We start from the raw sequence: 19478 nt of genomic DNA on the forward strand, positions 1-19478 counted from the left end.
TGGTGTGGTGGTGTGGTGGTGTGTGTGTGGAATTACTGTACATTGTCTCTTGTGTGGATTGGGAATCATGTCCAGCAGCGCTTGATTGTGTCTGCCGGCCTGTTCGCGGTCCTGCTCAACACGCTGCAGCTCTTGGAGCGTACTTCGGGCGGCCCAGTTCCCGTTTTCGACGGATCGGCTGGCCCACGTCTTGGCCTTGGTCAAATCCTGCGGCACGCCCAGAGCGCCGCGGGCGTAGAGACAGGCCAGGTTGAGCATCGCCACCGTTTCGCCGCGAGCGGCCGCGGCCAGGTAGTACTCATGCGCCTGCTTCTCGTTCTTGGCTTCTCCATGGCGGCCACTTTCGTAGAGGGCACCCAGCGAGTTGAGGGCCGGAGCGTAATTGGCGTCAGCCGCGCGTGTGATGAGCGCCAGGGCCTTCTCGAGGCTCTTTTCGCCAAAGAGGCCGTCCAGGTAGGCCTTGCCCAGAGCGTGTTGCGCATTGGCCACACCTGGGCGCGCGGAAAACAAAACGAACACAATTAAGACCATTGAGTCAGTCACACACACACACAACACACACACACACACACATGCAAAACACACACACACACACACAACAAGAGAAGAAGAATAACTTGACTGAAAACTTACCAATGTTGGGCAAGGAGGTCAGCTTGTCCATGGGTGGGTGGGTGACGGCCTGATTCAGCAGCCTCTCACTCTTTTGCAGGTTCTTCTCCACGCCAAGGCCCTCTTGGTATAGCACAGCCTAGTGCCCCACGTCATGGTCAACCATAACTGTGAGGTGAAGAACGAAGAACAAAGAACAAAGAACAAAGAACGAAGAACGAAGGACGAAGAACAAAGAACAGAGTGAGAGGGTAGAGAATGCATGGACCAGGTTGTACATGGCCTCAGGCGAGTCATGGTCCACCCCCAGCTGGAATAGGTGTGCGGCCTTGGCGTAGTCAAGCTTGGGCTGCATCATGTAGGTGTGTGCCTTGGGCCAGTTGCACTGCACAAACAGGACTTGGCCTTTCCTGAAGTAGCCCTCGGGCCAGGTGGGCCTCAGGCACTGGGCCTCCTTGCCATCCAGGAGAGCACAGCTCAGGTCACCATCAGCCAGGTGCGCCGCCAAGCAATTATTGGCTGCACTCTGGAGTGGGTTGAATGTGATGATGGCTGAGTGATTGAAGGAGGAATGTTGCGCCAGTGTTGAGGAAACCAAGTATACTACCACTAGCACAAGCAAGATGGCCATCCTTGCAGAGATAGACATGGTGGTGGGGGTAGGTGAAGGTGGAGTGAGAGGAGATGGATTGAACAAGAATACAATGTTATTCACACTTGTGTTGAAGTACCAGCGTCAGCAGTAAAAACAGATTGGACAACTGCCAACAATGTCAATGTGGCCACAAGGACAGATAGCGAGGACCATTGGCCTGACATGTGAGTGGGACATTGCCCTGATAAAATATCAACTCCAACCCCCATGGTCTTTGGAGTGCTTAAGTTTGTGCTTCAGTATCCTGAAGCTCTACATTTTGTCTGCCTCCCACTCCTGCCATGACCAACTTTGTGTCTCTTGTGCTGCTTGTGTTTATTGTGTCAATTGCGTTTTTGGTGGCTGTGCTGGTGGCTTCAGCATCTGTGGCTCAGACCAAGGCCCCTGACACGTTCCTGTTGACCCTGCAAGCGGAGTGCAGTGCATATGTGGCGCCGCTCAAGTGCTTGTCCTTCTTGATGGCCTTCAAGTGGCCACTCTCCATACCCCACCCCCGACCACTTGGCCTGGCCCATTGGGATGGAGTCTCACCACCCACTTTCTTGCTTGCAGTCTTTCCATGTGGAGGGTCCAGTTGTTCCCTAGACGCAACTGGTGGCAGTGTTGCAACCAAGCATGACATGCTCTTCAATGCCAAATACACCACCAACTGGACTGGTACTTCACTTTTACATGCCTGGTTGATCACAAAGCAACAAGAACAATCACTAAGAACACTAATCATTTCATCACCATCTGTAGTTGAGGTCAACTACAACAAGCCAAACCAGCCAGGCTTCTCTCTGCACGCCTGGTGGATCAAAACGCCCTTCACCTTGGAAGGCCTTTTGCCAAAGGACCACCCCCACTTTAGTGTGATTGCGCCCTTTGCCCCAGAGCACCTTCCCTGTCCTGGTGCTGCTGCTGATGTGAACTGCACCATGGTGTACTTCCCCATTGTGATTAGCTACAACAGCAGTGGGCTGAACATGACAACAACCTTGTCAGCTTGAAGAACCACACAAGGGGATCTGGATATAAAGTATTTTGCGTTTTTATTTTATTTTATTTTTCTTGTTCAAACAACAAGGGGCATGAACACTGCAACAAATAAGTACACAAATTGCCTGTGCTTACATGCCCCTGCACCCCAGTGTGTATTTTTGATTTACATATCCCTCTGGTTGGGCAATGTATATTTCTTCCTGTATTGGGGCATTGTAGCACAAGATAGCATTGATGAAGGTGATGAAGTAGTGCAATCCTTGTTGAGTAGGTGTCTGAATTGGACTGCAAACATTGCTGTGCAGGACCTGCAACTGGCATTCAGATTGTGGTACTGGGCCTTGATGGGTTATTGGTTGTTGTTGCTTCTTGTTGATGCAGGTCAGGCACTGAGAGAGTTGGTGGCCTTGATGTGGAGGCGCTCTTTGCATGTGTGGCTGAAATAGTGGTGAAGAAGGTTGAAGTTGGGAGCTGGTGTGTGGGTGGTGAAGGCAAAATTGGTGGTTCTGGTTGGGGAAGAACCTAGTGGTAGAGCCTAGTGTTGCCTCAAGAAATGGCTCCCTGGCTTTATTGATGATGAGGCATTTGGTGTTGTGAAGGAGACTGACATGATTGTTCCTGAGTGACTGAGATGGGATCAGGTTCTTGCTGAAGGATGGGATGAAGAGCATGTTGTGGAGCTCCACATGCTTTGACTTGCCATGAATGATGGTGATGCCCCAAATAGTTCGTTGGCTATGACTGAGTCATCCCCCAGAACTACAGGGTGAGGGGTGATGGGCTGGAAATCATGGAGGACATTACCTTTGCAGGTGACACTCACCAACACGCCAGAATCGAAGTACCAGACATCACACTAATCACAGCCCATGACAAGTGTAGAGGGCAACAAACTTGGGGACCTCAGCAACATTGACAAAGTTGTTGAGTCACTTGATCTCATTCACACACTTGCAGTTCAAGGCCAAGTGACCAGGGAAAATCGCAGAATGCACATTTGATGACACCAACCTTCTCACCACCACCAGATTTTCCAACCATGTTTCCTTCAGATCCTTTTCCTCTTCCTTTCTGATGTCAGGGTTTTTCATACTTGGATTTGAGGCAGGAGAAGACAAGACTGCCAGCACATGGTCCTTCAAGGGTCTAGGTTTGTTGGTCTCAAGTAGCTCTACTTCACACTGGACCAGCAGCAACCTGCTGGTGGTCCTATCAAGCTGCTTGTTGACTCCACCAACTTCAATGTGTTTAACAGTTGAGTGGTACTCAGCAGGTAGCCCTGACAGCATCACCATGATCATAATTCAGTTGTTGCAAATCAACATGAAGTGCAAGCTCTTCTGTGATGATGTTGAGATGATTGAAGTATATGGTGAGTTCCTCCCCTTGCCCAAGCTTGAGTTGGTGTAGGCCAGAGGCAATGTTGAAAAGATGCTTCTAATTTAATGGTAGGTATTTCTCTTGAAGAAGCTTTAGGAGCTTGTGGGGGTTGCACAGGCCATCAGAAGTTTGAGTATGGTCTTGAAGAGTCTGACTGTTGAACAGAAAGATGAACTTGTGGGCAAATACCTCAGCATCTTGGTCCTGATGATGATGATGATGACTGGGGTGCAATGGACTTGGACTTGACCTGCTTCTCTGGCTCTGTGTACTTTTGTTGGAGGTACTGCTTCTCCTCCTTCTGCTTCTGTGGATGCTTTTGCAGGTGTTTGCCTTCTTCCTCACTGAGTCCTAGAGGGTCTCAGATGAGAACATGTCATCATTGTCTTTGTCCTTGAAGTAGAAAACGCCTGGTGGAGATGATGAGGGGGTGACTTGACTGTGGCTGGAGTTCTGAAGATGGATGCTGTTGGATTGACACAGATGCACACCCACACATCTTTGGCATAGAGGTACATCTTTAGTTGAGTCAACCAGTCATGATAATTGGCTGATGACTTCAATGTGGGAACACTGAACAATCTGTTTATTCCTAGCATAATGCTGGAGAGCATGGGCCATAACCTGTTGATGTTAGTAGTTGATGCAGGAGTTGGTAAAACAAGAAGTGTTTATTAATTGTTAGATTTCTGTCTTTCTGGTAGTAAAAGAGTGTGAGAGAACTTAAATCTCTGACTTTAGTAAAAGTGAGAAATAGATAATAAAAGATCAGACAGATACACATAGTTTTAGTGTAGAGGCCTGTTGCTGACGCTGACAGGAAATGCACCTGGGCATGTTGGTAGCATTAGTGTGTAACTTAGGTTGCACACACATTGCACTGTCCCAGAACACAGAACCGTGGGAATTTAGTGTGCCCTGAAACAGCTGACAACATGAGAAAACAGCTCTCCATGACAACCATGCAAACCTAAATTGTGGCCAATGTCACACAGGTAATCACCTTAGTGCAGCAAGACCATGAGCACAGCAACAAAGGGGATGAGGACCACAACACAGCAAGGATAGGGACAAGGAGGGTGATAGGATGGAGGAGTGAGGAGACTCACATGCAAGAGGCCATACACAAGACCATCAATAAGCCACAAGGCCCATTTTCTCAGTTTTAATTGGCCCTTCTATTGTGGCAGTGATGCTGACAAAAAGAACTTTGCCCTGACCAAAATCTGTACAATGAGGTGCTGGACAGCTCTGTACTTGGCCACAAAGCCCATTTTCCGTTAATTTTCCACTATAAAATTGAGGGAAAAAAAGATAATATTGCGCCCAAGACAAGATGGAAGAGGACACAAATAGCGAACTGCACCTGTGGGCGCGCTACGTGAACCCGGTGCTGGCCGGCCTCTACGCCGCGGCGGGGCTCGACAAGCGGTTCGTGCGGGCTGACGGCACCCACCTCGAGGACTCCACGGGGCGGCGCTACCTCGACTTCCTCGCCGGCTACGGCAGCGTCCCGCTGGGCCACCACCCGGCCGCCCTGTGGGCCGTCGTCCACGCCGCCGAGCAGTCGCGCGAGCCCATCTTTTCCATCCCCGCACTACTCGACGGCGCCGGCCGCCTGGCTGAGGCCCTGGTCAAGGCGGCCGCGGCTGAAGGCAACAACAACGACGACGAGGCAAAGCAGCAGAGGCAACTGCGATTCGCCATGTTCGCCAACAGTGGGTCGGAGGCGGTGGAGTGGGCCATTAAGCTGGCCCGCACGCACACACAGCGGCTCGGTACCTTTCACCGACTGCCTGCGCTGATGACTCCTGTTATGGGACTGACGCGTGTGTGCGTGTGCGGTGGTGCGTGTGCGGTGGTGTGTGTCGGGCAGGTGTGCTTTCGACGTGGAACTCATACCACGGGAAGACACTAGGGGCTCTCTCGGCCAGCGGGCGCACCCAGTACCACGGCGTGGGCGCGCCAGCCGAAGGCAAGCTCACACCCTGGCACACACTACACTTACGACGCCACGCATGCACGCACCACACACGACACGACACGACACAACCACACACACGACGCACTCTCCTTCTCTGCCACCAGTCTCATCGCGGCGTTTCGCCCAAGAGCAGGTTTCGAGTTCGTCGCGTTCGGTGACGCAGCAGCCCTGCGCGCCAAGTTCGAGGAGGCCCGTGACAAGGGCGCCCAGTACGCCGCCTTTCTCGTCGAGCCCATCCAGGGCGAAGGAGGTACGCTGACGTCACAAGAGTGCATTCAATTTTTATGTTTTATTATGTTTTATTAAATTCAATAATTATATAATAAATAGCTGGCGCCAGACTCACCCTAATCAGGCATCGTGGTCCCTCCCGCGGGTTATCTGCGCGAGGTGCGCGCGCTGTGCACTCAGTTCGGGGTACTCCTCATCGCCGATGAGATACAGACAGGTACGTGCGAGTGGGCAGGCTAGAGTGGCGGTCAGGTGAAGAAATGATGTTGTCTCACGCGTGTGCCGTGTGTGCCGTGTGTGTTCCGTATATCTTTTGGCCCGAACACCAGGGCTTGGCAGGACGGGCCGCTTGTTCGCCTACCAGCACGACGACATCGTGCCGGATATCGTCGCCCTCTCCAAGGCCCTAAGCGGCGGCATGTATCCCATCGGTACGATTCTTGCGCGTGTGCCGTGCCTGTCCTGTGTGCGGTGGTGCCTGTCCTGTGTGCGGTGGTGCGGGCGTGTGCGTGTGCGCATCTCAGTTCGACGCATGTCGTGTTGGTCGCAGGGGCGATATTGTACACGGAGGACTGCATGTCGGAGGAGTACCTCTTCAAACAGAGCTCGACCTTCGCTGGCGGGTCGCTGGGCTGCCGCATCGGCCTGCGCACGGTGGAACTGATCACCGCCGATGACGGCGCACTCATGCGCAATGCCGCAGTGGTACGCACCGCACACACGACACACACACGACACACAGGAACTCATGGCACGACACACGCAATCCCACCCCCAGATGGGCGCGTATCTGAGGGACGGTGTGGAGGCGCTCCGCGCGTCGGATGCGGACTTCGCCCGAGTGCTCACGGCTGTGCGGGGCGTGGGCCTGATGCTGGGCATCGAGTTCAGCGGGAAGCGCGAGACCTTCGGCCATTCCTTCCTCGGCGTACTGGCCCAGCAGAAGATATTGGTACACGACACGACACACGCGACAGACGAAACACGCACAACGCACGACACACGCGATACACACAGCATGCGTGTGCGACGGTTGTTGAAGGAAAGGTGGGAACAGAGCGTGATGATTTCGAGCTACATGCTGAACGTGAAGGGCATTCGGCTGGCCAATGCGCTCAACAAGATGAACACCCTGCGCGTGCAGCCGGCGCTCATCGTCAGCCGCGAGGAATGCGACACATTCCTTGGCGCCCTCAGGTCGGTCAACCACTGCCCCCCCCCACATATGCCACTTCCCCATCGCTCTGTTTCACATGCCTGACATTCCAACTTGGCTCCCCAGGGACTGTGCTGGTACTGCTCAAGCACGGCGACGCGGGCGGGCTTATGGCCCACCTGGCCGGGCCGCGCACCAGCGACGACGCCGGCGACGCGAGCGAGGCCAGCACTGATGGGTCGCGATCGGAGCCATCGTCGAGCTCGAGCTCGAGCGGAAAGCGCGTGTTTGTGGTGTGCGCGCGGACGTGGGACGACTTTCGGCGGGTGGACGAGGCCTCGTTTGCCGCCTTCTCGCCGGGCCAGATGCGAACGCTGGCCGCCAAGCTGAGCGCGCTGCTGGTGCCGTGGCACTTCACCAGCGCACAAGGTATGGAACCTTACGGCCTGCGCAGCTAAGCGGCCTCTGACGACCCACGTGTGCGTTGTGCGTTGTGCGTGTGCCGTACAGGACACGAGTTTGTGTTCATCCCGTCGACGACTGAGCAACTCGAGAGTGCGTCGCTGGAGGAGAGCATGGGCGAGATCGCACAGGCGGTGGCTCTCGCGGCTTCCACCACCAGCGAAGCTGTACAGATCGGCCTCGGCGGCGGGCTGAGTCGCGTGCTGGCCCAGGCCGAGGCGCGCACGCTGCTGGACGCGATGGGCGCGGCCCACCCACACGCCCGGCTGAGCCATGGGCTGCCGCCCACAGAGAGTACCAGTGCGTTCCCTGCGGCCTGGTCCGACCCATCGTACTTTCCTCCCGGCTTGTACTAAGGATTCCTCATCGTTAAGCAAACAACAACAAATGTTTTGTTTTATTTGGTGCACACCACGACCACACCCCAACTTGCTATCATATCACAAGTAATCAACGATGAAGCGAGCCGCCACCAGCCACAACACTGCGCGAGATCAGATTTTCAAAATCTTCGATCGTGGGCAGTGGAAGGAGGCCAAGCTGTGCGCACAGTGTGACCGCACCTTCACCAACCGAAGAAGATGGAAGGACAAATTCGCAGAGATCCGGTACTGCAGCGATCGATGCAGAAGCGAGGCGAAATCCCTCAATAACACAACACCCTCAGGCGACTGTGTGTCAAAAAGGGATGTTCCGCTGCCGGGAATCGAACCCGGGGCGCATGGGTGAGAACCATAAATGTTACCGACTACACCACAGCGGATTGGTTAAAATGATGCCTGACTAGGTAGGGAAGCAGGGCCGAGCCTTCACCATGCCAAGTCAAAAGTCCTACACCTGCAAATACCTGTTGCTTGTTCTGAACTATGTGAACTCAGGTTTTGTTGGGATTTTTCACAACATGGTTCATGGTTGGTTGGTGTTCATGGTGGTTGTCCTGGTGCTTTGGTTGCACAGGTTTTTTTGTGGTTGTCTCCAGTTTTTCTTACTTTATAACACCATGTACCTCCCAGGGTGGCATTCACACACTCCACCCTGCTTGACAACCTCAAGTATGACTGCCAGAGCAAGCCAACACCACTTGCTGATGCTGTCCCCCACATCCCTTCCAGTACAGGAGGGTGTTGCAAAGGTGCAGCAGCCCAACTGCACCCTGTGACAACATAAAGGGGAAAAACACCACCCCAGGGCCTGTGGTGACTCCAGGAGACCAATGGCAAGAATTGAGCCAGCCACTTGACTCATGGGTATTCTCTGTGGCAATGGCAAGATGGAAGCCAATCACCCACAAACCAAGTGTTCATGAAAAAGGTGCCAGATAGTTAGTGAAAACATGTCACAGACCCTTTTTTGTGAACTCCTTCTCATCTGCAGTATGAGCACCACCATGTGTACTTGTAAATGAAACTAGTGGCAGACCAACTGGGGTGGTTTTTGAGGGACATGTATGTGACTGCTGTGCCACACAAAAAACAAAAAAAAACAACCAATCAAGAGCAGGAGACCCCACTCAAGAAACAGCCACCTCAAGCAAGAACAGCAACTGCATTCTTTGAAGTGAAAGTCACTTGGCTCCTTGGTGTGTGCCCCACAGTCAACCAGTTGGTGTTTTGTTATGCTGTATGTGGCACCATGACTGAAACCTCTAGGAAGTGGATGGGACATGCCATGTGCACACACCTGATGTTGCTTGGCTGATGGTGATGTGCTGTTCTGGGTTCTGAATCCTAACACCAACTCTTGCACATAAAAAAATGTGCATGCCACAAAAGTGCACAGCAAGCAGGGCAAGTGACTTCTCCTAGTGAAGGCAAATAGCAATATCCTTGATCTGCTAACAATCTTGGGCAAGTAGCAGTACATGCCCACTCTGACAGGTCACAAGTGAGCATGCTAACTCCTGGAGGGGCATGCAAAGTCACAGTCAAGGGCCTATACAACTGTCTCGGCCCTGCTTCCCTACCTGGTGATGCATCATTTTAACCAATCCGCTGTGGTGTAGTCGGTAACATTTATGGTTCTCACCCATGCGCCCCGGGTTCGATTCCCGGCAGCGGAACATCCCTCTTTTTTGTTTTAAAACTCCCACTTTGTCAATCTCACCTACACACGAGTGAGTGCGTTGTTTTGGCTTTGGTCTGTGGGTGCACTGCAACTGCCCAGAAAGGAGACAACGAACTTTACGGGCGGTTTCGGTGTCTTCGCCATTCGCCAGAGAAGGATAAATATTTAATGCACGGCATGCTTGTGATAATCTGACCATCTTCCTGTCTGATCACCAACCACCACCACTAAGCCAGGACCAGCCCGGAGGATAGGGCGAACTCACGCCAACCGCAACCGCCAGCGGTGCAGGGCAGCAATCGCACCCCGCGGTGGTGTGTTGATCACGTGGTGGTGGTGCTGGTGGGCTGCTCCACGACTCGCTTTGCCACGTAGGCGCGTGATGCAACGAAGATGACGACGACGTTGACGAGTAGAGAAGGTCGGTGATTGGGCTGCGCTGTGGTGTGTAGTCGGGTTGATGGTGATGGTGTTGGGGCTGGTGCTGGTGGTTGGGGTAGTGCGGGCTGGGCCAATCATCGATGGCCGGGTAGAGGTGGCGGAGCGACGGAGCGGAGGAGTAGGAGAGTAGTGTGGAAGAGGTGGTGGTGGAAGTGGTGGCGCAGGGTGGAGCCATCGCAATGCAGCCGCTGCTGCTGCTGGGCTCGACCAGGTCGGCCATCTCGCCCAGCGAGCTGAAGAAGCTGTCGACCCACGACAGGACCGGCGGCAGCGACATCGAGTTCGACGTCGATGTGGTAGTCGACGAGAAGACGGGCGAGGACAGCGTCGACGACGACGACGACGACGAAGAGGCCGAGGGCAAGTGCGGCGAGATGGACGGGTCGACAAGGAACGACGATGACGAAGATGACGCCAGCGTGGGCACGAGGTAGGTGTTATTGGTGTTGGGGCTGTGCTCGAACTCGCGCGACTTCCACAGGCTCTGTGTCGACACGGCGGCCGGGTCGTGCACGCCGCTGCAGTCGCACTGCGCATCGGCGCAGATGAGCGGCAGCGAGTGATGGCGCGTCGTCGTGGTCGTCGGCACGGGCGGCGGAGGTCTTACGGGCCACGGCTGGTGCGTGGTCGGGGCCGACGGCGGGTAGGTGGTGGTCGCGGCTGGGGCCGTTGTAGGCCTGGGGTGGACCGGTGTCGGGGCCGCCGAGGCCAAGTTCGCTGCGGTCTTCGCTTGTCGTGGTCTGTCGCTTTCGTTCTTTGTCGTTTTCGCTTTCTTCGAAGAAGCCGAAGACGGACCGCTTCCGTTCTTTCGCGACTGAGCGGGCGGGGAGGTGGCCGCGGCCGCGGCGGTCTTGGCGGCGGAGGCGGCCATGAGCTGTCGCTTGCGCTTGCGGAGACCGCGCTTCTCCCTCCGTTCGCGTTCCTTCTCGGCCTCAGAGGCGGCCTGCGGGCTTGTGGCCAGCTGGCGCAGGAACGACTGAATATCGCCCTGGACCGACCCCGCACCTCGCAAGAACAGTTCGCCCAGGGTCGGCTCGCGACTTGCGGCTGCAGCAGCAGCCAGCTGCTCGGCCAGCGTCGGGTTCGTAGACGTCGTCATTCTTTTTCTGTGCTTCGCTCTTCGTTCTTTTTCTCTTCAACGTTCGCCTATCACTTTCGTTCTTTGAGCTCCGTGGCCGGTGGTGGGGCGAACAGAGCTCAACGTTGTGCGCACGCGCTTGTCTCGAAGCTGGGCTGAAGTGCAAATCCGTCCTACTAGGCCTGGGCTTCTAGACACAGCTGGTTAGGGTCCAGATGCAGCCGGTGTTGAGGGTTGAGGGTGTCTTCTCTGCTCTGCGTTTTTCCAGTGGTTTGCGCAGACCGGCGCAGTGGATTGCTGGCGCGAGCGAACCGTGCGCATGTTGGCTAGACCGATACTCGTCAAGATGAGGGATGGATGAGTACGCGATGACTCACGGCCGCAAAAAAAACGTCAGTCGGAGTTGGTTGCTTGGGTGCCTGGTGGCTGCACGTGCGCTCCGCCAATGGCCGGAGAGCTGCCCCGGAGAAAATTGGCGCGGGGATGGGCAGTCCGCTAATCCAGATACGCCGATCCAAGCGGGTGCAACCACGTCACCTGTTGCACAAAGCCTCATGTAAGGAAGCAGGCGCACTTACCAATTCTTTCTTTTGTGTTTCTCTATCTTTAAATTTAGTTATTATTTATATGTCCGCCCGCAAACCAGGCGAACAGCGGCGAGGGCACCGACACCCCGAGCGATGGCAACGCCGCAGCATCAGCTGCCGACATCGACGATGACGACGACGTGGCAGCCGCGGTGGTTGTCATCGTTGGTGTTGGCCGCTGCGTTCGTGTCTGGAGCGCGTGCCGCGCGCTCTCGGGGTAGAGCAGCAGGAGGTCCGCCAGGCCACCGGGCGACAGCCGCGGCCCTTGATCGTCGTCCACCAGCGTCAACGCTCCCCCGCGCGGGCTCTCCGTCGTCGCCGACATGTTTGGCGGTGCAGCGGCTGTTCGGCAGATCTCAGCGGAGGTGATCATCGTCGCTTCATCTCGGTGGCCGAAGCGAGAAGTGTACGAGTTCGTCGCCACCGCGGCTTCGCTGGCGTTGGCCGAAGGCTCCGAGTACTGATGATAGTAGGTCTGCTGTTGCTGGCGGTGGTGGATCTGGTGTTGGTGATGCGGCTGGTGGTACTGTTGCTGTGGTGGTTGTTGTAGTTCGTGGCCGAGCGTTGTTGTAGGGTCCAGCGGCGAGTCTTCGAGAGTGCAGTCCCACTCGAGGCACGCTACGGGGTCACGCCCAAGCGCTGCCATTGTCGATGTCGCCGCAGAGCTGGCCGACGGGGCTGGGTTCGGAGGTCGTGACGCGGTTGGCAGTGTGCTGGCGCCGGCCTGATAGGGCGGCGATGCCGGGTGGTGGTAGAGCTGGTGATCTTGGTGTCGCGGGGCCTGGTCCCACGAGGGATGATGGATGGAGTTGCGATCTTGGTGCGAATAAGGAGACGGCGGAAAGTGATGGGCGCGATCAGGCCGAGGAAGAGCAGAAGCAGAAGCTTCGACCGATAGCGGCTCTTGATCGCCGCCTGAACCGCCAGCGTGCGCCGGGTACGAGCCGAGATAGGGCGTAGTGGCCGCGGACGACCAGTGCGGCGGCGGCGGCGGCTGGTGGTGGCCACCCACCAGTGTCGCGTTGTCGAGCGGAGACTTTTGAGCGAACGCCGGGGCGGTGGTGGGCAGACGCGGGAGCGAAGACGAAGACGAAGACGAAGACGAGGATGGCGCGTAGAAGCCGGGGTCGTAGAAGGACGACGGCGGCGAGGGCGACGTGGTGGAGGCGTAGAGCGACGAGTTGGTGTTGGTCCACGATCGAACGAACGGCCTAGGCTGAGGGTGGTAGATCCCGCCGTAATGGTCCAGCGCCGCGCGGGTCATCCACGCCTCCGTCCCGTTCTCGCTTCGCTCTTTCGCCTCAGGCGCCTTCGTTCTTTGTCGCTTTCGTTCTCTGACTGCGTCCGGGTGTATCCCGGAGAGCCCGTCGCTTTCGTTCTCTTTTTCTCGCTCATCTTGGTGGGATCCCAATGCCGGGGGCCGGGGGGGAGGACTGGGACCGCGGAGGCGGGCTCGTCGCTGCCGCTTGACCAGGCGGCGGTAGAGTCGCTCCCGCTCGCGCTGCTCCTCGTCAGTGACGCGCGGGCTCGAGGTGAGGCCCTGCAGATAGCCGAAGAGGCTCTCCCGCTCTCCCCTGGCGCCGGTGGTCAGCAGGGCCGCCCACGACGATGACGTGGCGGGAACGAGGCCTGTGGAGTCGGCCCCTGACAGATTGTTCGAAGATGAAGATGATGCAGAGAAAGATGCCGAAGAAGATGACAACGTCGGAGATGTAGAAGAAGAAGAAGAAGTCGGCCGAGTGTGTGACGGAGAGGAAGGAGATGAACGAGTGGTCATGTCGCACAGCTTTGGTTCGTTACTCGTAACTGGTCGTGTGTGGAAATGGGAGGGAAGTGTTCGGGCTGGCCCGAAGAAAGCGTTTGTTTGGTGTCTCCTCACGACTCGAGCTGGTCGTGTGCTGTGGTTGTGCTTGAGCCCGAGCGCAGGCCTCGCCCACGGTCACTTCCGGTGTGTGTACTGGCTTTGGGTGCGGCGGCGACAAGCTTCACCGACTGCGCCAATCCCCTTTGACGCGAAAGCTAACGAGAAACAACAGGAAAGCTCCAGGGCGCCTTGGGCCTCGTTCACGGCACCCCCCCCCCTCCACGGCCTCCTCTCTCCAGGAGAGCCATTGCGCGCGGCCGCACCCGTGTGGCGGGTACCGCGGTAGTCGCCCTCACGCGCGCTAATCGGGTGCCAAGCCCAAGCAAAGGAGATACGCGCCTCGTCTGACCCCGTGGTCACCTCAGCGGAGGGAACGGCAGAATTGGCCTCACAAGGAAAGCACACAACGCAACACGAGCGAAGAGCGGAGGGGGATCGCACACGGACCCTGGCTTGATGAAGCGAGTGAAGCGAATGAATGAATTTGTGCAGGTGTTTAGTGGTGACTACGACTATGGGACAGAAACGACAGACAAACGGAGGGAGAGGCGGGAGAGGAGGAGGAGAAGAAGAAGACACTCGCGCGTCGCGGTCTGGACTGACGATGGCGGCAAGGCCTTCGCTCGAGCGGTGCTGTAATGATTGCCCGCGCATCTCTGAGTCTCTGTTTACTCGGGTCGCGGGTAGCCCAGGGCAATTTCGTTGTACGTCCACTCAGTGGCCAGCGAGTAGGGCTCCGACACGACGACACCCTCTGCCGTCACCTAGGTACAGAGATTAGAAACAAACAAAGATAAGAAAACCAATATATCAGCGCGATGTGTGCTGTGGCTGTGCTGGGGAGGGAATGGGGGAGCGAACCTTGGCCAGCTGGATCTTGTTGATGGTCCTGGCGTCGCGGTAAAACATCACGCGCATGCAATCCTCCAGCACCTTTCGCGCCTCCTCCTCGGAGAGGTCGGGCCTGTAGGCCTTGCGCATCAATGGCCTGGCGATGTGCGCACCGTAGCCCGTGGCGAGGGTGCTGTCCTGGAAAGCCGTGCCGTAGAGATCCACCTGACCGAGGAAGCTATTGCGCCACGACGGAAGGTAAATAACCAGCTGGTGACCAGTCCACATGACACGCATGCAACGCACACGACACACACGACACGACCAATGAAACACGGCATAGAGAAAAGAGGTACCTCTTGCCATCGCGGAAGCCGGCAAGGATGTACTGATTCCAGAGAGGGTCGAACTTGTTGCGTCGGCCGTACATGACGCGACTGAGGAAACGTTTGGCGATGGTGTGTGTTAGCGCGGGAGACGAATAAAGGAAATGTATACCGTGTGTGTGGAGAGAGAGAGAGAGAGGACTGCATACCCCAGGTAAGAGAAGATCTCGTGCGGGTGCAGCTTGGCGCCGTCCTCATAGGCGTGATCCCGATCACTATAAACGAGAGTAGGTGTATAGTTAGACAAGGCAAACGGCCAAGCAGGCGTGAGTAGCGTGGGAGCCGGAAGTGTGGTGTGTCAGTTGCGAATGTTCTACTCACGGGAGTTGTCATACTGCAACATCATGATTCAACATCATCCACTGGTGGCTGTGTTTGTAGCGGTGTGTGGATGGTCTTCACCTCGCGGCTGTGTACGCTGGGGGTGGGGAGGAAGAGGTATGGGGGCGTACATGAGCTCGTCAAGCATGACCGAGGTGGACTGGAAGTCAGAGTACTCGCCCGAGGCACCCAGAATGGTGTACTCGCCCACCTTCTTGATGCGCGAGCACGATCGGAATCGAGCAAGCGAACCGTACGACACTGTGGCATGATTGCGCAAGCGTGAGCGGCAAAACACTCGATTTCACGCTCAGATCTGTCGCGACGTTGTGCAAGATAAGAGGGCATCCAGGCAGGAGGGTACCAAGAGTATCGGCAGTAAGCATCACGCCGTCCTTGTACTGGATGGCAAGCACCGAGGTACCAGTGGTAATGGGGTCCCTAGATGCAAACAGTTGAGATAGCGAATTAGATTGGAGAGATCTAGGGGGCATTCAAAGGAATCAATGCAGCATCGCGATTACGCGTGACAAGTAAATGGAGTGACGTACAGGGTCCTCGTGCTTGGGCCGGTGACGGGGGCGATCTTGTCAGCCGCAGCCTCGGTCCACAGCTGCTTCATGTCCTTCCACGGGTCGAGCGAGTTGGAGAAGTCCAATCCATAAGAGGGGGCATTCGTGAAGCGGTGCTGCATCTTCTCTATCTATCTATCTTCTCTAATTGATTGCTTTTGTCTTTTGTTTGTTTCGATGCTCGCGCGATCGCCAGCACAGCCACACGCCACACAGCAAAGCGTGAGTTGGGCGGTGAAAAATTAACAGAGCGGATGACGTCAGCATGAAAAAATCATTTATAAACTCATTTTTTCAGCCCTAGATGGTGAGTGTGAAATACAACTGAGGCTTCACTTCTGGAAGGTGTTGCTCTCGTCGAGGTTGCCGCGGTACCTGAAGTGGGCGTTACGCTTGAGTCGGTCTTCCATGTTCGCCACGCCATAGGCCTCCTTTTGCACGTTGCTGCATTGTGTTACGCGGAGAAGGCGAACGAGTCAGCAATCGCTCACGTAAAAGCAAGAGAAAGAGACGAAGGTTACGAAAGAAAGGTTGGCGTACTTGAGGAAGGTGAGATCGTCGCCCTTGCGGCTCTCGTAGTCCTTCTCCTCCTTGGACTTGGTGTCGCTGTAGGTCTTGAGGTTGCGCATCCGCCGCTCCTCGTTGTGCCCGGCGTCCTGCTGCATCTCCTCCAGCTTGCGCCGGCGGTCCTCCTCGTTCAGCCCGCGCAGCTCGCGCTCGCGCTGAATCCGCTCCTGTCGTCGGGCCTTGGCCTCGCGTTCGCGCTCCTCCCGCTCGCGCTTCCGCTGCACCGCGGCCTCCTTCTGCACCTGGACCAGGTCCTTCTGCGGCGCGATGATGGTCGCCGACGCGCGCTCGCCCGCGGCCGTCACCAGGCCGTAGCCCTCCCGCGCCTTCTTCTCCACGTACTCCTGGTGCTCGCTCGAAGCTGACGCCGACGCCGAAGCTGACGCCGCTGGCTTGCTGTCGCCGTTGGCGGCCGTCGACTCGGGAGAGCTCCTGCTGCGCTTCCGGTCCTCTCCGTCCCTGTCGTCCCTCGCCTCCCTGTCTCTCCTACGGCCGTCCCTGTCCCTCTCCCTGTCGTGCTCTCTGTCCCGGTCCCTCCTGTCTCGGCCGCTGTCGCGACCCCTGTCCCTCCTTCCGTCGCGATCCCGGTTGTGCTTGTCGTGATGGTCTCGCTCGCGCTCCCTCTCCCGGTCCCGGCCCCTGTCGCGGTCTCGGCCGTGCTCGTGATCGTGGTCTCGGCTGCGTTCACCGTCCCTCCTCTCCCTGTCTCGCTCGCGTTCCGGCTGCTGCTCGGCCTTGTGGTGACCAACGCGTTCGCCCGCGGCGTGGCGGTCATCCGACTCGTCATCGAGCCTCCTCCTCTTCCTCTCGCCGCCGCCATCCACCTCGCTCCTCTCCTCCTCCTCTTCGCCGCGGCTCCTGCTCCGCTTCTTCTCCCTCTTGGCCTCCTTCTTGGCCCGCTTCTTTTCCTTGCGCTCCCGTCGCCGGCGCGCCTTGTCTGAGTCGTCGCCGCCGTCGCCGTCCAGGTTGCCGTCGAGCCACGCCTTGGCCTTCTTCTTCTCGAGCTTGCGCAGCTTCTTGGCCATCTTGCGCTCCTTCTCCATGCCCAGCAGCCGGTCCTTGATGCGCTGCATCTTGGCCGGGTTCTTGGTCACCACCTCCTTGGCCTCCTTCTCCTTGCGCTTGATCTCGAGCAGCGGGTCCTCCCTGATCCTGTTCCACGCCTCCTGCTCGGCGCTCACCTTCTTCTCGTTGTCGAAGAGGCCCAGCCCTGCCGAAGCCTATTACGAAGTGGAAGGAGTATGTCAGCTGACTGCGTGGCACTGGTGTGTATGTGTGTGTGTGCGTGTGGTGCGGGTTGCGCGCACCTGTGCCGAGGCAGGCTCGGCCTGTTGGGCTTCCGGCTTGGCGGCCTGCTCGATCTGTGCGTCGGTGGCGGCCCTGCCCTTGAGGAACTCATCGCCCGAGGTCTGGGTCAGCAGAGCCGCTCCCTCGTACATCCAATCGAGCCTTTCCTGTCGTGGTCTGTCAGTTCAAATTAAAGAACAAAATGCCCCATGCTGCGTCAGCGGCGTGAATGAAATCAAATGCGATGTAGGGGAATGAGATGCAATTGAATGGGCTAATCGGAGGGAGCACGTACTTGCTTCGAAGATTGCCAGTGTTCTGGACTTTCCTGAGCTCCTCGATTTGACGTTCCTCTTGGAGCTTCCTCTTGAGCTCCTGCATCTTGCGCCTCTCGGCTTCGGCTTCCTGTTCCACCTTCCATACCTTCTCGACGTTGGAGAACTTGGACGGATGCCAGCTCTTCTTGTTCAGGAAGTCCATCTTGTCCTCTTCTTGTGATGCGGCCGATTTGATCAAACCCTAAAAAGAAAATCAGTTTTTAAATACAAGAGAAAAAACGCGACTTTTTCTGCGTACAAAAGAAAGAGAAGGAAATATGAAATCGAAGAAAAGGAATGTTCCGCTGCCGGGAATCGAACCCGGGGCGCATGGGTGAGAACCATAAATGTTACCGACTACACCACAGCGGATTGGTTAAAAGAATGCAGTGCATTTCAAGAAACAGCAAAAGGCGCCATCGCTGCGGGTTGCGCTTCGGCGACAACACAGAACAACCCAGGGCCTTCGTTGGCTCAGTCAAATAAAAAGAGAAAACGACCTTGCCAGCGAAAGAAGCAACATGAAGGGAGTACTTTCACTCTTTTCCTCGGAGAAGATCGCTCTTGACACCCAGAACTGCAAGCGTGTAGATGACTACGCCAATGTACGTAGTTCCTTCTTTGCATTTGTTTGAAGTTGCGGCGCGCTCGGGGGGGGGCACGCGTTCCCAGTTCGTCGTCTTCGCTTTCGCCCCCCCCCCTCCTCAAGGCTAATCTTTTTCGCGATCGTCCACAGGTGATCGAATCGCTCAACGTGAATCTCAAGAACATCCAGAAGAAGGGCCGCGGCTACCAAAAGTCTGAAGCGGGTACGCTCATTCTTATTTTATTGAGGAATTAATTAAATTTTTTAGTTAATATTTGTTTTTTTGCCGCAGCACACATCGATGAGGAGCGTTCGCTGCTGGGCGACAACATGATGGAGCTGGGCCGCATCTTCAAGGCGGCCTACGACGATCCCCTTTCCATCCTTCTCGGTACACTCGCTCTCCTTTCCGAGCGTACGTCAGTTCTCGTCTGACCCCGTGAGGTGACCGACCTCATCTCCCGACCAGGCGAGTGCGTCACTGGCTTTGCTGAATTCCAGCGCAGCTTCAGCGACGCCAGGAGCACCCTCGTACCGCTTTCGCTCTTTTCGCTCTTCGCTCTTTCTCTTCGTCTTCGTTCTTATGTCATGTCGCCGACGAGTGCACATTGGTGTGGCCGTAGGAGGGCGCCTTCGACAGGGGAGTGATGAAGGCTGTCGACGCCTACATCCTCGAGACCGAGAAGGCCAAGGTACGAACACGCACGGCCGCACGCACGCACGATCACCGCACGCACATGGGCGTGGGCACTAACAGTGAGCGATCTTTTGTCAAACAGGAATTGTTGAAGGAGCACCAGAAGAAGATCGACGCGTACGGCGCGGCGAAGGCCAAGACCGCCAAGGAGAAGGCGGCCAAGAAGCAGAACCCCATCAAGGTGGTTGAGGTACAGCCCCCCCCCACCCGCACGCGCCTGCACGCTTCTGACGTGTGTGTGTGTGTGTGTGTGAATAGGCCGAACGCGAGGAGTCGTCGGCCAAGCAGGTCCTGGAGGACAGCGAGCGCGACGTCCTGAACGCGCTCCAGCAGGTCCTTAAGAAGAACAACAAGGAAATGCTCGCGGTGGTGACGTCGGCCTACGTGGCGGGCCTGCAGGCGTTCTTCGCCACGGG

At 56.5% G+C, this 19478-nt stretch overlaps 8 protein-coding genes across 8 annotated transcripts in view; 3 read left to right on the top strand and 5 right to left on the bottom strand.

The window, feature by feature from the left end:
* ACA1_159780 (Sel1 repeatcontaining protein) overlaps window positions 1-664 on the bottom strand; it is a gene marked incomplete at both ends in the record, with an annotated part of 882 nt that extends 218 nt beyond the window's left edge. Inside the window, 2 exons of the mRNA XM_004348538.1 lie at window positions 144-491; window positions 634-664. Coding sequence (XP_004348588.1) covers window positions 144-491; window positions 634-664 — 379 coding nt within the window. The remainder of the gene's footprint in view (window positions 1-143; window positions 492-633) is intronic.
* An 884-nt stretch (window positions 665-1548) lies between these two features.
* ACA1_159790 (uncharacterized protein) lies at window positions 1549-2259 on the top strand (the record flags this gene model as incomplete). Its single annotated transcript, XM_004348539.1, has 3 exons — window positions 1549-1736; window positions 1842-1924; window positions 2009-2259. 3 exons carry the CDS (start codon window positions 1549-1551, stop codon window positions 2257-2259), a joined length of 522 nt encoding a protein of 173 aa, XP_004348589.1.
* A 2708-nt stretch (window positions 2260-4967) lies between these two features.
* On the top strand, window positions 4968-7820 carry ACA1_159800 (aminotransferase, class III superfamily protein; the record flags this gene model as incomplete). The annotated part of the gene is made up of 9 exons (XM_004348540.1): window positions 4968-5409; window positions 5749-5865; window positions 5971-6063; window positions 6176-6277; window positions 6397-6551; window positions 6625-6798; window positions 6889-7047; window positions 7152-7431; window positions 7513-7820. The coding sequence occupies 9 exons, from the start codon at window positions 4968-4970 to the stop codon at window positions 7818-7820; spliced, it is 1830 nt and encodes a 609-aa protein (XP_004348590.1).
* Window positions 7821-9739: 1919 nt separating this feature from the next.
* ACA1_159810 (uncharacterized protein) lies at window positions 9740-11068 on the bottom strand (the record flags this gene model as incomplete). Its single annotated transcript, XM_004348541.1, has 1 exon — window positions 9740-11068. One exon carries the CDS (start codon window positions 11066-11068, stop codon window positions 9740-9742), a length of 1329 nt encoding a protein of 442 aa, XP_004348591.1.
* Window positions 11069-11659: 591 nt separating this feature from the next.
* ACA1_159820 (uncharacterized protein) lies at window positions 11660-13411 on the bottom strand (the record flags this gene model as incomplete). The annotated part of the gene is made up of 2 exons (XM_004348542.1): window positions 11660-13278; window positions 13402-13411. The coding sequence occupies 2 exons, from the start codon at window positions 13409-13411 to the stop codon at window positions 11660-11662; spliced, it is 1629 nt and encodes a 542-aa protein (XP_004348592.1).
* Window positions 13412-14166: 755 nt separating this feature from the next.
* Window positions 14167-15730, bottom strand: ACA1_159830 (proteasome subunit beta type4, putative; the record flags this gene model as incomplete). The annotated part of the gene is made up of 7 exons (XM_004348543.1): window positions 14167-14262; window positions 14360-14567; window positions 14686-14766; window positions 14865-14930; window positions 15168-15297; window positions 15401-15477; window positions 15588-15730. The coding sequence occupies 7 exons, from the start codon at window positions 15728-15730 to the stop codon at window positions 14167-14169; spliced, it is 801 nt and encodes a 266-aa protein (XP_004348593.1).
* A 210-nt stretch (window positions 15731-15940) lies between these two features.
* On the bottom strand, window positions 15941-17942 carry ACA1_159840 (CCDC49 protein; the record flags this gene model as incomplete). The annotated part of the gene is made up of 4 exons (XM_004348544.1): window positions 15941-16052; window positions 16149-17395; window positions 17483-17639; window positions 17758-17942. The coding sequence occupies 4 exons, from the start codon at window positions 17940-17942 to the stop codon at window positions 15941-15943; spliced, it is 1701 nt and encodes a 566-aa protein (XP_004348594.1).
* Window positions 17943-18300: 358 nt separating this feature from the next.
* ACA1_159850 (uncharacterized protein) lies at window positions 18301-19461 on the top strand (the record flags this gene model as incomplete). Its single annotated transcript, XM_004348545.1, has 7 exons — window positions 18301-18384; window positions 18516-18588; window positions 18658-18756; window positions 18835-18896; window positions 18989-19057; window positions 19145-19252; window positions 19321-19461. Coding segments are annotated over 7 exons (636 nt in total), but the record flags the coding sequence as incomplete, so codon positions are not given.
* Between the last annotated feature and the right edge of the window lie 17 nt (window positions 19462-19478).

Source organism: Acanthamoeba castellanii (genome assembly GCF_000313135.1).
Source record: "Acanthamoeba castellanii str. Neff unplaced genomic scaffold scf7180000084724, whole genome shotgun sequence".
NCBI lineage: Eukaryota > Discosea > Longamoebia > Acanthamoebidae > Acanthamoeba > Acanthamoeba castellanii.